Raw genomic sequence first — 18,278 nt, 5'->3', positions numbered from 1 at the left:
TTTATGTGTGTAATTCTGTTTATGTTATGTTGGTCTGTAATTTTAAGTGTTGCTTTGGCAACATTTTTGACAAAAAGGGGGAGTAACACCTGTGATGCCCCAGGACAACAGATTGTTTTGTTAAACAGATATTCAAGACAGAAATTCAAGATCCTCTACTCCAGAGGTTGTGCTGCAGCTGATGTTCCACTTCTATGAGTGTGAGTATGTTTATGTGTGCTGTAATTAGAAGTTTTTATTTAACTTCTGTATGTATGCGGTTATGTGAAGTTTTTATTTAACTTCCAACTGTGTGAGTGTGCTGCTACTCTGAGTGTATTAGCTAGGTTAATTTCCTGCTAGATGTGTGATTTCCGCTGCTATGGACTCTGTTGTGAGACCAAAGTGTTTTAGCCAAAAATTTGCCAAAGGGGGAGTTTGTAGATGTTTAATTAACTGCATTGTATGGTAAAACACTAGTTGGATTCTAATGTCTTGACAGATGTCATGACATGCTGTGGAGATGTTTGTTTGACTGCATTGTATGTTAGAATATCTAGCTGTACTCTGATGTCTTGGCTGATGTCATGACATACTTAAGTAGTATACTGCAGGTTTAGCTAATACAGGATTTATTGAATGTCAAACTGGATGCTATGACATTCATCCCTGTCAGCAGATACTGAGGAATAGAACAGTTGGTGTTCTGCTATAACTCAGTATTTATTTTCAGTCTGTTTATCAAGGAAATAACAGACCTGGCATAAGGCCTACTGTCTGAATGTCAAACTGGATGTTATGACATTCATCATTGACAGCATATACTAAACAATAGGCAGATTGGTTCTCTGCTACATTTCAGTATGCAGCTCAGTCTGCTTATCAAGAGGATAACACACCTGATGTAAGGCTCTATGTGTAAATGTCAAATTGGATGTTCTGACATTTATTAATGTACGCTGATACTGAAGTATAGACAGATTGGTTCTGTACAGTACAACAAATTTGTACAGTCTGTTTTCAGGAAAAACAGACTTAGCATATGGTCTATGTTTTGGACGTCAAACTGAATGTTGTGACATTCATTCCTGACAGCGTATGCTAAATTGTAGGTTGTTTAGTTTTTCTGTTTCAGCATTTTTCTGAGGCTATTCTTCAGGAAGTCAACAGCTGAGCTAAAATCCAGGAAACCAACAACTAAGCTACAATTAATGAACCTAACAAATAGCCTATTTGTTAGTAACCTAGTTGTGGAATTTAGGTTAACTCGCTTGACCTTAAATTCAGGAAATACAAGTACAAGGCCCAAGTGCTGCAATATAAAAGGATGGCAATCCTTCTTTCAGAACTCAGGGGTTTTTAGGCGTGAAGATTTTATTTGTCCATTATACTTCACTACTGTATTTTTGTGTGTCTTGTATTAGACGTATCTTGTAAGCCAAGCTATTATCACTGAGATGATTGCATTGGTATAGGGTGTTCATTGAGTTGTAAGTGTTGTGTCACTCTAAGCTTTTAAGCGTGAGTGTTGTGTATCTTGATTAAAGCTGTTAAGCACAATCAAGAGTTGTTTGAAGTGTGACTTCAAAATTGTCTTTAATCTTAATTAAAGGTTGTAATCACTGAGGTGATTGAGGGGGGGGGGGGGGGGGGGGGGTGAGTAGGAACTCTGATCTTAGTGTAAGATTGAAATTGCATTGGGTAGGTATTAAGTGATAGGGTTAAACAGTTGGTTTAAGGTCTGAATTAATACTACTAATAATGGATTTCCTCCCTGGCTTGGTAGCCCCCAGACGTAGGTCACGTTGGACCGAACTGGGTAAACAATTCCTTGTGTTATTTACTGCACTTACGTTTTAAGTTCTGCATGATTCTTGTCTGCGCAGAATTGGATGTCATAACAACCCGTGTGACATCGAAAGTCTGTTAACTAGAATTTCACGGGCTTTATGCCTCTCAAAAGAACCATCAGATTTTTCTTTATGCCTAAAAATCCACATATAACGAATAACATTTGCATCAGGTGGACGGGGCACCAAATCCCACGTCTTATTTTGAATAAGAGCATTGTATTCATCATCCATAGCCATTTTCTAATTTAGGTCTTTTAGTCCTAACACTGGGTTACGAGGGAGAGGAGATTTTGTAAATTCGGTGTGAAGATTGATGTATTTTTGGTTTGGTTTTAAAATGCCATGTTGGCTCCTTGTATCTGGTTTGTTGTCAGAACTAAGGGTAGGTTGGTAAATGGGAGGAAGTGGGATGTTTGGTGAAGTAGACGTGGAAGGCCAAGTCTGGGCCGGTTGAGAGGTAGTCTTGTCCGGTTCTGATTGATCATGAGTTTGAGAGTGTTGATGAGTGATGTGGGCCGGTGTCATTTGATGTGGGCCAGGTTGAGTGATGAGGTGGTTTATGATGTAAGGTGATAATTCATTATCAAGAAATTGATAATTTTTTGGATTAGGAGTGTGTAGTCTAGAGAAGGGAAATTACAATTCATCAAATATGACATGGCGATAAAGTGTAGCGGTAAAGTCATGATCATCAAGCTATGGATAAGCTAGACGTCAATAAAATCAGAGTCACCGCCGCACTTTTATTGTTTCCAAGGGAAAATGGAAAAGTACGAAAAACCCAAAAGATAAGAAGTTTTCAAATCAAAACTAATAAAATGCCAGATATTACAGGTAAGGGGTTGGTTACACAGAGGGAAGGTGTTAGCACCCAAAATGTCCTAGGTACTCCTAGGGAGCCCTTTTTTGTGTGCATATGCATTTTTGTACAAAATGATGTTTGCAATAAAATAGAGTGGATGGATGAGAAAAGAATTCATTAGTTATATTTTTTGTGTTTGACAAGACCTTCGGAGTTGTGCCTACGTACCAACATAAAAATGAGGGATAAAAACCTCGTAGTTCGTGGTAACAATTTCAAAGTGAGTGAGTTGCTTTTAACAAAAAATTAAATTTAACAAAGGCACAAAAGACCTAAAATGGTTTGAATGAGTGTTAGTTCTTTTTGTCTTTTGAAATTTTAAGTCAAGTATGATTAAGTTTATTTACATTTTTGATTAAGAAAAGAGTTTAAAAAAGCAATGGCATAAGGCTAGAGTTTCTAATTTGCAAAAATGGTCTAAGTTTAGAAAAAACAAACATAAGCAAAGAAGATTTTAAAAGGAGGGAGAGATTTGAAATTAAAGAAATGAGGAGGAGACGAAGAGACTAATCCTAAGCACAAATTTAAAAGTTAAGAGTTGAAAAGATCTGACCAATGGGCTGCAATCCAACAGACAAGAATGTCATATAGAAACCCAAATTTCCCTTGGAATTTAGAATCAAGCAACATCAATACACAAATAGCAAGGTGAAAAGCAAGGCATCAAATAAAGATAGCCACATCTAAGCTTAACAACTCCATGATCTTCTTCAAAATTTTCCATGCATTAGATGACTTCAAAGATGGCATTAGGAACAGGTTCAAAATAACAACTTCACTATGATCATGTAGCAGATGAACTCAAATGGATCTTCAATATTATATCAGATGAATGTTCATTTCACAAGTACTTGGTTTCATGAAAGTTGGCATTGGCCAAGTCCTTTGCATAGGGAGTGTTGCATAAATTCTAAGTCCAATAGTCTCAGATCAAACCAACAGTCCACACAAAATGTTTTTTAGGTTTTTTTGTTCTTATTATGTACATTAAGGTCAAAAGACCACACAAACAAACAAATATATACAAGCACAATATATCACAAAATATGGCCCAAGTTGGCAAAGTGAAAATGAAATTAAAGTAAATAAATTGAATGGTATGAATAATGGCAAATGAATAAAACTTAAAAATTAAAGTGTATAATAGTAAATGACTTGAAATTAAATGTTAGTTATTAGTTGATTAGAAGTTAATATTGCTTTTGCTTTGTTTTGTTTAAGTCATTCTTTGGAGAATACTCAACCCACTTATCACAAGCATGGATCCTTGAACCAAGACATCTTCCAAAGGAAGGAAAAAAGGCCAAGTTTCCATACAATACCATGAGAGAGGGGAGACTTACAATCTCACTTACTAAAATGTTATCACTACGCCAAATAAGGGAAAAGAGGGCGCTTATTTTGGCCTATAACAGCGCTTTTAAGCGCCCTCTAATCTGGCGCTGGCATAGGTAAAGACAGCGCTTTGTTTTCCTGGAGAAAGCGCTGTCTAAAGGCCCACATTATAGTGCGCTTTATGAAAAAAGCGCCCTCTGGAGTGGTCCATAAAGGGACACCTTAGAGGGCGCTTTCTGGAGAAAGCGCCCTCTAAAGTTGTCAATGTAAAGTGTTTAGAGGGCGCTTTCTGGAAAAAGCGCCCTCTAAAGTTGTCAATGTAAAGTGTTTAGAGGGCGCTTATTTTTTTAAAATAACTAACACTTTAGAGGGCGCTTTCTGCAGAAAGCGCCCTCTAAAGTTGACAATGTAAAGTGTTTAGAGGGCGCTTTCTGGACAAAGCGCCCTCTAAAGTTCTCAATGTAAAGTGTTTAGAGGGCGCTTCCTACAGAAAGCGCCCTCTAAAGTGTTAGTTATTTTAAAAAAATTTGTTTGAAAAACAGTGGATATTTAATTGGTAACCTGTTCGCATGCTGCAAAAGTGTAAAATTCATATTGATTTCATCCTTTAATCCAATGTTATACACCATTAATCCATTGATATATACAACATGAATCCATTTATATACAACATTAATCCTCCATATATACAACATTAATATATGATTCTTTGATCAACAATATACAACAACATATTCATGATTTAGTAAAAGTACAACAACAATATACAACATATATACAACAACAGCATACAACAACAACATTCCATACATATATGTACAACAATATACAACCTAGCTATATGATTCTTTGATCAACAATGAATTGACACAATTCATCATTCATTTCATCTAAATGAGCTCTTGAGTAAGATTTGTATTCCTCAAAGTACTACAATTAAGAGAATAAAACATATTCATGATTTAGTAACAAATTAGATTAGTTATCCGATAATATTAAAATAAACCCTAAGTTATTATTCCATACCATTTTTGGGATGTCTATACGATTCAATGCAATGATATCTCTCATAAATCTCAATACAAAAAATCCGCAATCGACCGAATTATTTTGCTGAGGACACTACACAGAAAAACAAACAATATATATATAGTTAATTTCTTACAAACACTATTATAAGCAAAAAAACAAACACTATTATAAGCAAAAATAAGATACTTAATATATACCTGAACTCTGACCCAGGTAATGTCCTTCCTAATGCGGTAATTCTTTTTCGATCTAAATTTTAGTATTGCCCTAACAAAATAAAAACGTATATTGAGATCAATCTGACAGACATAATTAAATATAGAAATACACACGAATATTTAGGGGAATTTCACTTACGTGTCAACCGTCTTCTTCAAACCCGGATATTTACTCCAATCACCCGATAACGAATCGAGATAATACACTATTAGTCTCGAAAGATCCATAGCAACCAACACCCAGTGGCCACTGTAAAATAAAACAAAAATTTAGATGAATGAAAATTTTCTACGTAAAAGATATACATAGATTAGAATGAAATTATTAGAAAGAAAATCTAACCCGTTGCCAGAATTAAACGGTAAAAAATACAAATTGCGTGTAGTATTATCGCCGGCCGCCATGAATCTATCGACTAGATCATTCTTTACGGATGTTGGATTTTTCGATATTAACGTTGCGTTGACAAGGGAAGCAGCAATAAAATTGAAACGGTTACACAATTCAGTTCCCCGCATCAATTTGTCATACATATACCTTAAATAGAAACATAATAAATATTAGACTACTCATTGAAATGTGTAAATAAATTGTTCAACTAAGTAAATTATAGATTGATCGGAGTACCATATGTATGTATGAATGATAGCGATGCCCAATTCGTCGTGCTCAAAAAGTTGTTGCATGTCCTCCTTTCCAATTATTTCGAAATGAGCTTTTCCGAAAACACCTTCATCAAAATCTATACTACGAATGTACCCGTCCATAATATCGGACTCTTCCACCATTTTCTCAAGACGCATCATAATTTGAGATTTTGTCCCGGCCGTCGTTGGAATATCCTTCGTTGGAATATCCTTCGTTGGAATATCCTTCGTTGGAATATCCTTACCATCGCTTTTCAACTTTCGACCGGGAACCTAAAAATTCATATAAAATAAATCATTACTTTTTGTGATGCAAAAGAATCGTTGTGTATATAATTCAATGGGTATATATATTTGTACCTCTTTTTGAGATGCAACCGACTCGATGCGTCTTGAAATCCCTTTACCAGCTTTAGGGGTGGGTCTTGTAGGAGTCTAACATTACCATGTAATAAGGATTGATTAAATATCATAATTGTAGCTAAATTGAAATGTGAATTCTAAATATTCATAATCATTTAGAACATATATACCTCGGCATCAGGGAAAATTAGATCTGACGGCCAACCAACAAAGGATCCGACTGCATCTCGCATCAACGTTGTCTCTGAAACAACGTCGGGTAATGGTAGACGGGCGTCCGTATCTAATACGAGGTCAACCGAAACTTTCATAAATCCCACCGGGAGGGGATTATGGTGAAGTAATTCACCCGAAGTATTGTGCACTTTTCCCTTGCCAACCATGCGATAAGTTGGTGACGATAGATACAGCTGACAAGGTGAAATGCCCTAAACCAATAATAAATGTTATTGTTAACTTGTATATGTGTCAAGTAAAAAAGTGCTATTTTAATTTCATAATAACATATATAATTACCTCGGGAAATTTCGGTTGATGATTGATACTAGCTCGGTCACTAGTATCTTTTGCCTCGGAAGCGCACCTTTCCTCTCTATACCTTGCATTCTCGTTTTGCAGTTGGAGTACTTGTGCCCTTAACTCCGCCAAGGTCTCCATCACCTCTTTGTTGGTAGGATTTTTTGTTTTTGTTTTTTTATAAAATGACGACGGAGTCACACCAAAACCCTTACCCCTCACACGACCGGAATACTCAGGAACATTTAGTACTCGACTAAGTACGCTCCTGCAATCCTGGACCTCGGTTGAAGGGGTTTGGGATAAAGTCTCCTGAAATATTATTAGAGGAGATTAAAAATGAATTATATGTCTAACAAAATTTTCGATATAATTAAAGAAATAATGTTACATATACTTACACATTCGTCATAAACATTTTGGACCGCTTCAACGACAGCCCCATCCTTCCCAACCCGAGCAGCCTTCCATAATACGTGGTCCGGAAGAGATGTTGCGTCACTTTTCTCCTCGGCTAGCTACACATTGAATTAGATTATAAGATCATCAATTATAACATATTGTGACAATGTATAAGCTCATAGCATTTGAATATACTCACAATTCTTTGTTGTAACCGTGCATAACCCGTACGCCCTTTTTTGTACGGATACGCGGGTTTTGATGCCCTTTTCCTATTTATGTCGCTTATTTCCTGGATAAAAAAGTTTAAGGCATATTAGAACCAAGTAACTTAACAATTATATAATACCATAATTAATAGACATTACATGGAATTTTTCGTTTCTTCGTTTGGCGACAAAGTTATCCCATTCATCGGCTGAAATAATCTCGGCATACTTCATTGGCCGTTCTCCTTCAACAAATTTTCCTTCCTCATCCTTGAGAAATTTGTTGCACAAAAAGGATCGAAATCCTCGGAGTCTTTTTCCGGCCAATTGAATACAATATTTTTGCCGGCTTTCATCGATGTGAAAGGATCTCTAAAAAACATACAAATGGAGTGTGTTATTATAAAGTAATATTATAACAATATATGGTTAACAAATAGTCAACAAAAAAAACATATAACAATATATGGTAAGTACCTGTATCTCCGACCATATTTTTTCCTTGCCAACCTTCAAGTCCGGACTTCTCCAATTATCACATGTAATCGGAATATGTTGGCGAACAAGGAAACCAATGTAACTTGCCAACATTGAACCGTTAGGCTCAATTAGTTGGTCTTCAGCACTCCAATGTACTTCAAATTTTACACCCTTGTCTCTTGCACGAATGATTGACTTCATAACAGTCAATCCTCGTTTGATTTCTTTTTCAACATTATTACATGATTCATTCGCGGCATGGGTATCGTCTTGGTTAACCATTTTATCTGTAATATAGAAATGATTCAATAAGACCCAAGTAAGACAATGATTCAATACGTGAACACATTTACTGCATGCACAAACTTACTGCATACACATTTACTCACACACACCTACTGCATGCAAAAGACCAATGCAAACTTATGGTGTTTGGAACATGAACAAACTTGCATCCATAATCATCAAACTTCCAAGCACAAGCTCAAACACACTTCAAATATATCAGTTTTCAATCAGAAATAAAAAACTCAGTTTGCCCTAAACAACATTAATCAACATAATGCACAAAATGAAAAACTAAGTTTAGAAAATGCCCTAATCAAACACATGAAGAAAGTGAACGGTAACGATGGAGAAGAGAAATACCTTAAAGGTGACGGTAACGATGGAGAAGAAAGTGAACAGTGACGGTGGAAGAGGTTAACGCAGTGAACGTGAACGGTAAGGGAGGGAGAACGAACGACGACGATGACGGTGAGGGAGGGAGAACGAACGGAGGACGAGAGTAATCGCAGTAGAGAGTAATCGCAGTTGAGAGAAAACCCAGTTACGTAAACGAAATAGCTTATAGAGAGGGAAAATAAAGAGACATGCAGTATATGTTATAATTTTAATGTTTACTAAAGGGGACCTTAGAGGGCGTTTTTTTAAAAAAAGCGCCCTCTAAAGGGGGCCTAAGAGGGCGCTTCTGAAAGCGCTCTCTAAGGCTTTCCAAAAGCGCCTTCTAAACTGGAAATGTACATGGACTTAGAGAGCGCTTTTTCAAAAGCGCCCTCTAAGGGTAACCTTAGAGGGCGCTTTCACAAAAGCGCCCTCTATTGTTGTCCCTCCATTTTTTTTTGGCTTCACTTTAGAGGGCGCTTAGTTACAAAAGCGCCCTCTAAAGGGGGCCTAAGAGGGCGCTTCTAAAAGCGCTCTCTAAGGCTCTCCAAAAAGCGCCTTATAAACTGGAAATGTACATGGACATAGAGAGCGCTTTTTTAGAAGCGCCCTCTAAGGTTACCCTTAGAGGGCGCTTTCAATAAAGCGTCCTCTATTGGTGTCCCTCCATTTCCTCATTATTTTTTCGCTTCACTTTAGAGTGCGCTTTTTTACAAAAGCGCCCTCTAAAGTGCGCTGTCTATTCCAATAGTATGCTCCTTATTTTTTCTCTTTACTTTAGAGTGCGCTTTTGTAATAAAGCGCCCTCTAAGGGGCGCTGTCTATTCCAATTTTTGGCGTAGTGTATGCCTTTTGTGTCACAAATTTAGCGCTATGTTAAGCAATCGTAATTGGACTTATGTAGAAGTCACAACTATTTGAGGCCGGGCAATAGAACTTTGGTGTTAATACATGTTAGAGACATAGTATAATGGACTATACTCATGAAACATACCACACACAAAAAGAATATGCAAAGTGGTGGACCTAATCTCATCCATACTCATGTTGATTTTGCAATCAACTAAACTTAGGATATAGAGATATCATAGGTCCATGATATGAAGGAATAAAGAAGGGGAATGAGATGAAGAGGGATGGGGAATGGATCAAACACAAATTGGTCAAAGGAGGACTTTTACCAAATTAAGATCATCCATTCATTTTGGGAGATGGAATGTACATTCTATCAATCCCCTAAATCCAATGATCTTAACCTAACAAAGTCAAATCAACCTTGACCAAGGCCCAACAACACAAGTCAATTAAAATGGCTCTACACAATTTATTTGGCATTTAAACAATTAAAAATAATTAAAATATGCATTAAATTAAATAATGGTTGGTCAATTTCCTAAAACCTCATCAAAACACCAAAGAAATGGTCATGAGATTTATCATAGGTCAAACAAGGTCAAAGGACCTTGGAGAAAAAATTTCATAATTTTTGAAAACTTAAAAGTATTTTTAAACAATTAAAAATATTCAAAAAATCAATTAAATCATGAAAAATATTAATAATGATCCAAAAAATAATTTTAATTCAGAAAATGAAAGAGGAATTTATTTAAATTTTTTTGGTGAAACTCTCATATTTTTTGGATCAATATTAAAATTAATATGAATTAATGAAAATAACACAAATAAAATGAAAATTGGAAAATCAGAAAAAACGTGGACCACTTGATCTCCCTCATTAATTGAGGTGGCAAATCAAGTGGATCCAAACGCGCGTTCCATCATGGACTTGAGTCAGCGCGCCACAAACAAGGTATTCAAAACCAACTTTCGTGATTAGATTAATTCAAAAAGATCATGTGGCTCTGGACCATGCCAACTCACCACCGGAGCAAAACTCCGGTCACCTTCTCAGGCGAGCCTCGCCGGACTGGTTCATTCATCACCATCACTAAAATAAAAAAAGAAGGACATGATTTTAAAGTAAAAATGGCACTGATCACGAATCTGACCTCAATTTATCCTAACTCCAAGTATATTGAGAGATACATGGAGTTGAAATTTGAGGTGCATGATCTAAGTTGCTTTGATTTGACCTCAAAGCAACTCAATCTTCTTGCCTACATTGATATGACTTCAGACAACCAAGGAACCAAGAGAATTATGGAGAATTGAGTAAGAATCAAAGAGATGAAGAATTATGGAAAATACCTTCAATGCAGTGCAGAATTCGATTGCTCTTGCTTTTATTCTTGCTTGATCTCACTCAGGAAGCTTGCAGAAGTAGATTAGAATCAACCAAAGGCTTTGGATCCCTGGAGTTTTGAATCTCAAAACAGTGAGATTCAAACTCAATTTTTAAAGAAAATTCTCAGGTTTCTCATTTTAAATGGAAAGGTTTGGGATATTGGAGCAAAGATGGCGCGAGGGGATCCTCATTTCTGATGCCAAAGGCCTCTATTTATAGTTGTAGCTCATGTTATTTGCACCTTCAAATTAAACTTCCAAATTTGGCAATGGATGATGCACGCTTGCATGGGCATGTATAGACCCATGAAGTCACTCTCTTAGGTCCATAATCAAGTGTGAATGAGTCTGAAAGCAACTCGGAGTGCAAGGCAATTGTGTATGGCTGTTTGAAGTTTTGATTTTTCCAAATGATGATGCCATGTTCAAGCCATGCGCAGCCTATTCAAATCTTGTCCAAAATGGATGAAATTGGAATTTTTGGAAAGTTTAGATCAAGAGGAACAACTATTATGTTGAACACTTTTCCATTTGAAGCTTGTATCATGGTGAATTTTGAGGTGGAAGTTTCGAAATTTTAACATATCAAAAAAATTTCTAAGTGGCAAGCCATATGTTCACTTATTCCACCTTGGCTAACTTTTTGTGTGAGCTTAAAATGAGAAAAGTGTCTTCATCAAAGTTGCATCTCTTTCAAATAACTACAAAATGGTCACAAATTTGACCTCATTTGGATTTAAAATGAATGAGTTATGCATTTTTGAAGTTGAGGAAAATCACTTGTTCAATGGTATTGGTCCAAAATGACCTATAATGTATCCTCATATAACATGCTCAAAAATATTTAATTAGCTCTTACTCAAAACATCAAAGTTAAATTAGACATATTGAATTTGATTGTGAAACTTGGAAATCTTTCATCTCATAAAAATTGAGCAAGTTATGGCCTTGGGAAGTTGACCTCCAAATTAGGGTTTAGACAAAATGACCTATAATATTTCACCATAAAAAATGACTTTCCAAGCAAAACTAGCTCTAGACCTCAATATTAAAGTTGTTTTTAATGTCATTTAGAGTAATGTTTCTCTTGGAATCAGTTTCATATGATAAAAATTATAGGAGATAGGGTATAGGGACCCCGGTTTTGATTAGATGAATTCCTCTAGTCAACCACCATTAACCAACTTGCTAGCCTGTAATTCTCTTGACTTTTAGGACTCATGGGAGATCATATATGCATAAGATGATGAAATTTTAGGTGTCCCTTGGAATATTTGACCATTTGTTGAAGAAGCTTGATGAAGAAGTTACACAAGATACCCAAATGAACTAGGGTTTCCAAGGCAAACCAATTCCAAACTTTTGATGATTTGATGATCAAAATAACATATGAAGCTCATAGGGACTCATATATGATGTCTAAATCCATTGTGGACTATTCCTTGATTGTGCTCTTGGTAGAAAGGGTCTTAAACCCTAGATGTGAGCTTGATAGATCAAAAGTGATCATGTGCTTTACCTATAAAATAGTTAGACAAATGCAAAGATATATTTTTGGTATTTTGGTTAGTAAAGATGATAAAATACAATCACATGGTGCTTGGTGATCTCTCATAATACAAACCCAATGAATAAGGGGTAAGGAGGATGCCAAGTTATGATCCCAATGCTAATGCATATGATGAGATAACATGAGGGATCTTAGGATCGAAATTGGGGTCTTACACAAAGGATAATTTTATTTTGTGATAAATCATAAAATTTGTACCCGCGATGATTAGAAGGATATCCTAAAAAACTGCATGGGGTGTATTGAGACTGGAATTTATTTATAGTAGTGGATGGAAAAGAGGGTAACATAAACAACCGAATACACGTAGATGAGAGTAGGATGGGTGCTTTTGAAATATAATTTTGAGAGGTGATTGATAATTCAACTTTTTATTTGGTAAAATGTTCAACAAATAAGTTGACATTTGTAAGGCATGGTGCCAAAAACTTGGAGGTAAAGAAGCATGAATTAGTAAAGTCCGAATTATATTATTAATACAACAGATTTTTTGTTCAGCTTTGCCATTTTGAGATGAAGTATGAGGGCATGAGAAATGAAATGAAATTCCATTTGCTTCACAAAGTTTTTGAAAGCTACTATTGACATATTCTCTACCATTATCACACTGAATATTTTTAACTTCCAGTTGAAATTGAGTTTTAATATATGCTCTTAATTTTTCAAAGGTTGGAAAAACTTGAGATTTATGTGAAGTTGGAAAAGTCCATAAAAAGTTTGAATAATCATCCAAGAAAAGAACATAATATTTATGACTGGAAGTACTCAATACAGGAGATGTCCATACATCACTATGTAATATGTAAAATGGCATGAAAGTAGAATTATGTGAATCAATAAATGGAATTTTAACATGTTTACCAAGAAGACAAGAAGGACAAAAAGTTGAAGTGAACTATGAATTAGGAGCACAATCAATCATTTTATTTTTCTAAGAGAATCTAAAATAGATGCTCTTGGATGACCCAAACGGTTGTGTCATACAGAGGTAGATAAAGCTGCAAACTCAGAAGGGAAAGTGTGATTATTTTTTGTTGTGTTGGTGATGGGATATAGCTGGCATTGACTCTCATATCTCATTAGAATCATCCTCGTCTGAAAGTACTTCACAGAAAAACCAAACGAATCAAATTCAAAAGAAACATGGTTATCGATAGTGAATTTACGAACAGAGATTAAATTTTTAATCAATTTTGGTGCATGGAGGATATTTGATAAAGTTAATGGAGGGTGCGGGAGGGGGGGGGGGGGGGGGTAAGTTAGCATTTCCAAAACCATGAATAGGAACTGAATGACCATTTCCTACGATAATACTCTTATTTTTTGCTCAAATTAAAATAAGATGAGAGATTATCGTGTGTGGATGTCATATGAGATGTTGCTCCAGTGTCCATGTACCAAGATGGGTCAAACTGAGCAAGATGGAGAGTGTGAAGAGCATCTTCAATATCTGTTACGCTTGGCTCAGTTGCAGCAAAGGCAGCAGGTTATGGCCTATTTCCAAGGATTCCTGCTTGTTGAGTTTTTGGGCCAGCATTGAGCCTAGACAAATAAGAAGGATATGAAGATGGAGGAAGAGCCCAAGGTGCATATTGTTGTTGCCACTGCTGCCAAGGATACATATATGGAGGTTACCGCTGCCACCCCGAGATGGGGCCACCGCGTCCACCACCACTATTCAATTGTGTGTCTCGTGGTTGTTACGTCCTCCTCTGCCAGAGCTCCAGCCTTTACCTTGGTTGCCGTTTCTTCCTATGTTGTTGTTGCTACCGTGATTTCCATTGTGTGCGGTCAAATTTCGAGCAGAAATCACGCCGAGAGAGGTGGAAGAGTTGTCCGATGTTGGGGTTTTCATGAGTAGGGCCGTTGGAGATGGGATATCGCAGGATTCTCTTGCAGTACGTTGGGCCATCGTCGATTCTTCTAATTCCAATCGCGATTTCTCCGTTTCAAAGGTTTGTAATGGATCGTGTTGCTGAATGTAAGTGACAAATCCTGCATATGAATTAGTCAATCCAGAAATCATCTTCATTACAAGACGAGTGTTGTTGATGGGAGAATCAACATTTGCGAGGAGTTTGAGGCGGTTGCAATATGCTTTTGTCGACGAGATATCTTCTAAGTGCGTGTTGGTGAATTGATGCTCGAGGTGGACTGCTCTCGAATGCTTGTTATCTTGAAACATAGCAGCAATTTGTTTCCAACAGCTTTCGGCGGTGTCGTTAAGCACTAGGATTGAGCTAAGAATATCTGAGGTAACTGTGGCATACATCCACTGTAAAACAACAACGTCGAGACGGTTCTAGAGGTTTGGATCATTGGTCTTTGTTTGTGCGACTTCTTGTTGGATTGGCGCATCAGTGGGAGGGATAATATGATCAAGGACGTTGTGGACACGTGCTTGAACCTGAAACAGGGCAGACCAAGAGAGATAGAGACTAGAATCGTTATCTAACGTGATTGGAATAATGGTTTTCACGTTTGTAATTGCAAAGGCAGGGTGAAATTTAGGTTTTAGTGTTGGTGTTTCTGTGCCGGTGGTGTTGTTTGAAGAGGTTTCAGTGGTGTTGTTTGAAGAGGTTTCGGTGGTTGAAGTCATGATGGAAGATAAAAGAATTGTTTGGAGCGGAAGAGAAAATAATAAGGATTAAAACCTAGCTGATATCATATAAGAAAATATTTCACTCCATTTTATTGATCATGAACATGTATTATATACAAGAATTACAATTGTATAATAGGAAACTAATTATGTTTAACCAATGTAAATATTCTTTGACTTAATGTATAATATTTGTTCCAAATATAGACCTGTGTGTTGTCATGTTCTGTCAAGGATGATCCAAATTTCCATCTTTTCATTTTTCTTGAATACTATGACAATTTGATAATGGATGGAGTCACTATTGATGCCATTATATTTAAAATTTTCATTATCGACTTGAAAAATAACTAATTATTCATACCTTTTACCAATGCTTCTATCCACTACGAGGATGACAATATATATTGCTACAAGAAGAGTTATAATGAACAAAAATATAGAGGATGCCTATGCTCTCAACAAAGATATAATTCAAAACCACTATCAATGGACACGTGACCCAAAAATGTCCTGAATAAAATAAAATGCTATATAGATTTTATATGTTAGGCTAGAAGATGGTAGGAGTCTTGGTATGAGGTTGTACAAAGATCTAACATAGTGAAATTCTCATGGGGTGTGAAGGTATTAGACGTACTTTTAATTGATAACAGAAAGTGGTATAATTCTTGCGTCTCATTTAATTTCATGCATTTTATGTTTTCTGCATTATTGCTCATAAGTTCATCATTAGAATTCCGAAAAAATAAAAGAAATATATCATCCGCAAAATAACAAAAAAAAAAAAAAGTCTTAAACCCTATTTCACCCCAAGGTTGCACTATATACTTATAGCAATCGGGGATCTTTATTATTTAATTTTTTTATTTTTTTTATTTGTAAGATCATGAGAAATACTCACATGGAAGAGGAAGCAAATAAATTGAGATACCAACAAAACTCCTTTAGATCGAGTGAATCCGGAATCGAAATGGATTTATAGATGATTCTAACCTTATTCTTTGCTTTGAATATCAACTCATAGAACGTTACCATGCTAGACAATAGGAATAACTTTGGATTTCAAAAGAAACAAACCTAATGTTAGAATTAAATAGATTTGAGATTTTGGCTCATTGTTCCTCTCAATTTTGTATCTATTTTTCTATTTCTATTATATTTCATGGCTAATGCCCCCTTTTTGATTAAAAAAAAATTAGATATAGAAAAATTAGAGAGTATATTCAAGAGTATTGAGTCCAAATAATTTTTCCTATTAAAATAAAAAATCAATATTAAATCATATTGTTCAAATTCATGTTGCAACTAATGTAAATAAAATAATGGCCCAACGACCTGGTATAAGTCATCATCTTTATCTATTGGCTAACTATGTTCTAGTAATACATCTTGAGTTCCTATAAATACTACACATATCTCCACTCATAAATCACACAGCCACTCAAGCATATTCTAAATTACTATTTTGTTATCTCTCATACTAGCTAGCATTATAATTCATCATCATGGGTGTTTTCAATTTTGAGGACGAAACCACTTCTATTGTAGCACCTGCTATACTCTACAAAGCTCTAGTTACAGATGCTGACACTCTTACTCCAAAGGTTATTGATGCCATCAAAAGTATTGAAATTGTTGAAGGAAACGGTGGCGCCGGAACCATCAAGAAACTCACTTTCGTTGAAGGTCAGTACAAATTTATATGTGTTAGTTCCATGTTGTGTTTGAAGAAGAATAACTATACTGATTTGGTTGTATGTTGACTTAACGGCATCAAAATAGTTGAGGTTGGCATGTTTGCAAGCAAGCACAAGAGAATATTCTTTAGAAGATATCATTATTATTAGTATTATTGTATAAATATATAGAGATTTGATTATTCATTACTTTATAAAATCAATATTTATCACAAACTCCCACTAGTCTCTCAGTTTTATTCAGTCTTATTACTAATATCTAAATAAAATATGGTAGAATAAGAATTATATGTACAGTTTTAATGCAACCTAAATAATGGTTCTGATGTTTATGATTATGTGTGCAGATGGTGAGACCAAGCATGTGTTGCACAAAGTGGACTTGGTAGATGAAGCTAACTTGGCTTACAACTACAGCATAGTTGGTGGTGTTGGATTTCCAGACACAGTTGAGAAGGTCTCATTTGAGGCTAAACTGTCTGCAGGACCAAATGGAGGATCCGTTGCAAAGCTGAGTGTGACATACTTCACAAAAGGTGATGATGCGCCTAGTGAAGAGCAACTCAAGAGTGATAAGGCTAAGGGTGATGGTCTTTTCAAGGCTCTTGAAGGTTACTGTTTGGCTCATCCTGATTACAACTAAAACATATAATTATCAAATGCTTGCTTTATATATGGTGTGTTGTTATACTATACATCCGGTGTGCTTAAGATTGCTACTAATGTAATTCTGTGTTTTATTTTATCCCTTTGCTTTTGTTGTGAAAGTAAAAGTGTGAGATTGTAAGTCATGTGATCTATTCACAATATTTGTATTGAACCGGTATCTATTTATAATATTAAGACATTTTTTATTATGTTTATCTTTTTTTAAGACAATAAAGTTTCTAGAATAACTAATCTATTTGATGAAGGATTGCGTATGATTTAATCGTAAAACCACATTATATATAAGAATACTATTATTAAAGTATCATTAGTTAAATTTTATTGTGAATTGAAATAATATTAAAAAATTGAGACTATTATCTGGATAGATTAATGATCACATCACATAGATTATGGATAAAGAATTATCAAGTCTTTAAATAAGTATACATATTATGAGTAATATTTATATCAAATTTATCCACCATGAGAATATTACATAGAATGTTATGCAAGTGTCATAAGTTATTCTCAAGGTGATAATGGTACATACCACCATTCAACATGAAACCACTATGAACCCTAGTCGTGGAGTCGAATATTTTATTGTTGTTCAAGCGTTGTCCGTTACATGATCACTATAAAGATGATTGACGGGTACTTCATAAACCATGTTGAGGGACATGAGTGTATAAAAGATAAAGAAGTGAATGGATTATTGTGTATTTGTTATTACTTTCTGTCAGTATAAATACAGATTTGTAAAGCCTAATTTTGAAATGAATCAAGGTAATCAAATCTCCTCATGATTCTCCTCTAACCATACGCTAGTCTTTAGCCTAAAGAATAGGGATTTACAATTCTAAATAATTACAGGAATTAAGACTAATTATTAGTATTGATATCCTTCCGCAAGTTGTATAATCTGGAAGAGATATGCAACTTGGACAGTAA

General features: G+C 35.5%; 1 protein-coding gene and 1 pseudogene across 1 annotated transcript; one reads left to right on the top strand and one right to left on the bottom strand.

The window, feature by feature from the left end:
• Positions 1–14,052: 14,052 nt before the first annotated feature.
• Positions 14,053–14,973, bottom strand: LOC127109353 (uncharacterized; annotated as a pseudogene).
• A 1,382-nt stretch (positions 14,974–16,355) lies between these two features.
• Positions 16,356–17,533, top strand: LOC127073626 (disease resistance response protein Pi49-like). The gene is made up of 2 exons (XM_051014802.1): positions 16,356–16,665; positions 17,024–17,533. Exons 1-2 carry the CDS (start codon positions 16,485–16,487, stop codon positions 17,317–17,319), a joined length of 477 nt encoding a protein of 158 aa, XP_050870759.1. The 5' UTR covers positions 16,356–16,484; the 3' UTR covers positions 17,320–17,533.
• Positions 17,534–18,278: the final 745 nt, after the last annotated feature.

Source organism: Lathyrus oleraceus, chromosome 1, assembly GCF_024323335.1.
Source record: "Lathyrus oleraceus cultivar Zhongwan6 chromosome 1, CAAS_Psat_ZW6_1.0, whole genome shotgun sequence".
Lineage (NCBI taxonomy): Eukaryota > Viridiplantae > Streptophyta > Magnoliopsida > Fabales > Fabaceae > Lathyrus > Lathyrus oleraceus.
Note: the sequence above shows the minus strand (reverse complement) of the source record. Positions and strands in the feature narration are given on the sequence as shown.